This window comes from Cynara cardunculus (assembly GCF_001531365.2).
Source record: "Cynara cardunculus var. scolymus isolate 2C chromosome LG 6, CcrdV1, whole genome shotgun sequence".
NCBI lineage: Eukaryota > Viridiplantae > Streptophyta > Magnoliopsida > Asterales > Asteraceae > Cynara > Cynara cardunculus.
Genome location: NC_037533.1, coordinates 1825232 through 1827614, shown reverse-complemented (window position 1 = coordinate 1827614; position 2383 = coordinate 1825232). Strand labels below are relative to the sequence as shown.

Genomic DNA, 2383 nt, shown 5'->3' with positions numbered 1-2383 from the left:
AATAATATAATTTTTTATAAAGATAATAATTAAGTATTATGTTATATAACACAGTAATAATCCTAATTATATTTTAGATTTTTTATATTTAAAATGAAATATTTATCCARTAYTTGATTATRTTTATCTGCAGCTAGTTACACGAATTCAAATACGGAGCTTTAATAAGTTATACTTATGCATTATTTACTTGTAATCTTAAATTTTAAGTAATGTTTATCAATAAACAGTATCTTATGTATAAAAAATGGTTTTAAAGAGTTTTTATAAAATATTTTATAATATAAGTGTATATATATATATATATATATATATATAAATCAATGTTTACAATGTTGTAGAAAAATAATATATTCATCAAAATTGATGCTTTACCATAAATAATGAATAAAAGTAATTTAGAATAGAATAAACGAAGAAGATAACGAAGAGAAAACGACTTTGTGTTACGTCATTAAATAATATTTTTTTTGCTTAAAATAATAAAGTTGTCGTGTTCTTTCTTGTTATTCCCGGACGGAGTATCTCTAATAATTTTATGGTTTCTGTTTCTTTTGACGATTTATTTAAAATAATTAAGAGGTTTTTATAGTATAGTACAAAATGAAATATGATTGTTTGATAATTGTTCAGAATATGTTCTAGGTCTTAAATTATTGAGGAAGACTCAAATACAAAATCATTCAAAAGGTTTTAGAACAATTAACAAGCAGACTTTTTTTTTACTATAGACAATCGCATGTTATACTATTATTCTCTCACATATGATATACATGTGATACTAATTCAGAGACGTAGACGATTTTCGATTGTGATCTTGGTTGTGGCTCAAGTTGCGCTTACACCACTAAGCCCCTTCACAAATATTATTACATATGATAAGAGTGTTATTGATATGATACTATAATGTGATGCTAAATCATAGACGCAGACAACCTTATGATACTAATAAGGGTGTTCCCGTGTTCTCATAAAATAGATGTGTTCTCGTTTTAAGCTCCACCTATATATATATATATATATATATATATATATATATATATTATATCTGTATGTACGTATCCAAGTTGGCTTATGGCACCTCCATTAATTAATCTCATAAAACCCTAAAACTAACCACAAGACAAACCCTCTGACCAGCTCTGAATAACCAGCCAATGATGGAAAACAAATACAATATCTTAACAATTAAGTTACCCCTTATAAATTTAAGGGGATAATTGACGCAATTGGCTTCCTTCTTCATCCACATATACAGAAAGGGATATATATACATATATATATATATATATATATATATTGTGTGTATATATAGAGAGAGAGATAAGAGGTTTACATGGATTCTAAACAAAAGATGCAACATGTATTGTGCATGCCAGCACCAGCCCAAGGCCATATCAACCCAATGCTAAAACTTGCCAAAATCCTTCACTCCAAAGGCTTCTCAATAACCTTTGTCAACACTGAATTCAACCACCAACGCCTCCTCCGATCGCAGGGCTCCGACGCCCTACGTGGCTTCCCTTCCTTCTGCTTCGAGACCATTCCTGACGGCCTTCCAACGCCTGAAAACCTCAATGCCACCCAAGACGTGCCATCCCTTTGCAAGGCCATGGATGAAAAGTTTGTGGTTCCGTTTAAAAGTCTCCTTAACAAACTGAGTGCTTCGGATTCACCCGTGACTTACATAGTAGCCGATGTCATTATGAGCTTCACCCTTGAAGCTGCCATGGAAATGGATATTCCGGAGATACTCTTTTGGACAGGTGGAGCTGGTTCGCTATTATGTATCGAGCAGTACCCGAATCTTTTGGATAAGGGTTTGATGCCCCTTAAAGGTTCCAACTTTTCTGCGCACACACATACACACACAAATCAATGATGAACGAACTAGTTTGTGGTAACCGTGAGATTCAATCTCAACCACAAATCAATAGATAAATTAGAAAATTTATAATTTTGGTAATTTTGAATTAAAATTTTAATTCAAGGACATTTTAAATATTTTATTTCCTCTCTCCTCTCTTCTTTCTCCATCCTCCGCCACCATTCTCCCCGATGATACCATTTTTGTTGCTAATTTATCCTTTTTTATCTACAGATTCGAGTTATTTGGTAAATGGATATTTGGATACAAGCTATGACTGTATACCTTCAATGTCTGGCATACGCCTAAAAGATATCCCTCCTTTTATTAGAATCACCAACCCTGGTGATGAATACATGGTTGAATTCTTTACTAGACAAATAGAAAGAGCGAAAACGGCTTCCACCATCGTTCTCAACACGTATCATGAACTCGAACCCAACATTCTCGACGCCCTTTCTTCTATATTTCCTCCTTGCTACGGAATTGGCCCTTTGAATCTACTCGAGAAGGAAA

The 2383-nt window shown here is 32.6% G+C and overlaps 1 protein-coding gene across 1 annotated transcript; it reads left to right on the top strand.

Annotated features, from left to right (window-relative positions):
* Positions 1 to 1336: 1336 nt before the first annotated feature.
* LOC112514731 (7-deoxyloganetin glucosyltransferase-like) lies at positions 1337 to 2382 on the top strand (the record flags this gene model as incomplete). The annotated part of the gene is made up of 2 exons (XM_025121331.1): positions 1337 to 1838; positions 2102 to 2382. Coding segments are annotated over exons 1-2 (783 nt in total), but the record flags the coding sequence as incomplete, so codon positions are not given.
* Position 2383: the final 1 nt, after the last annotated feature.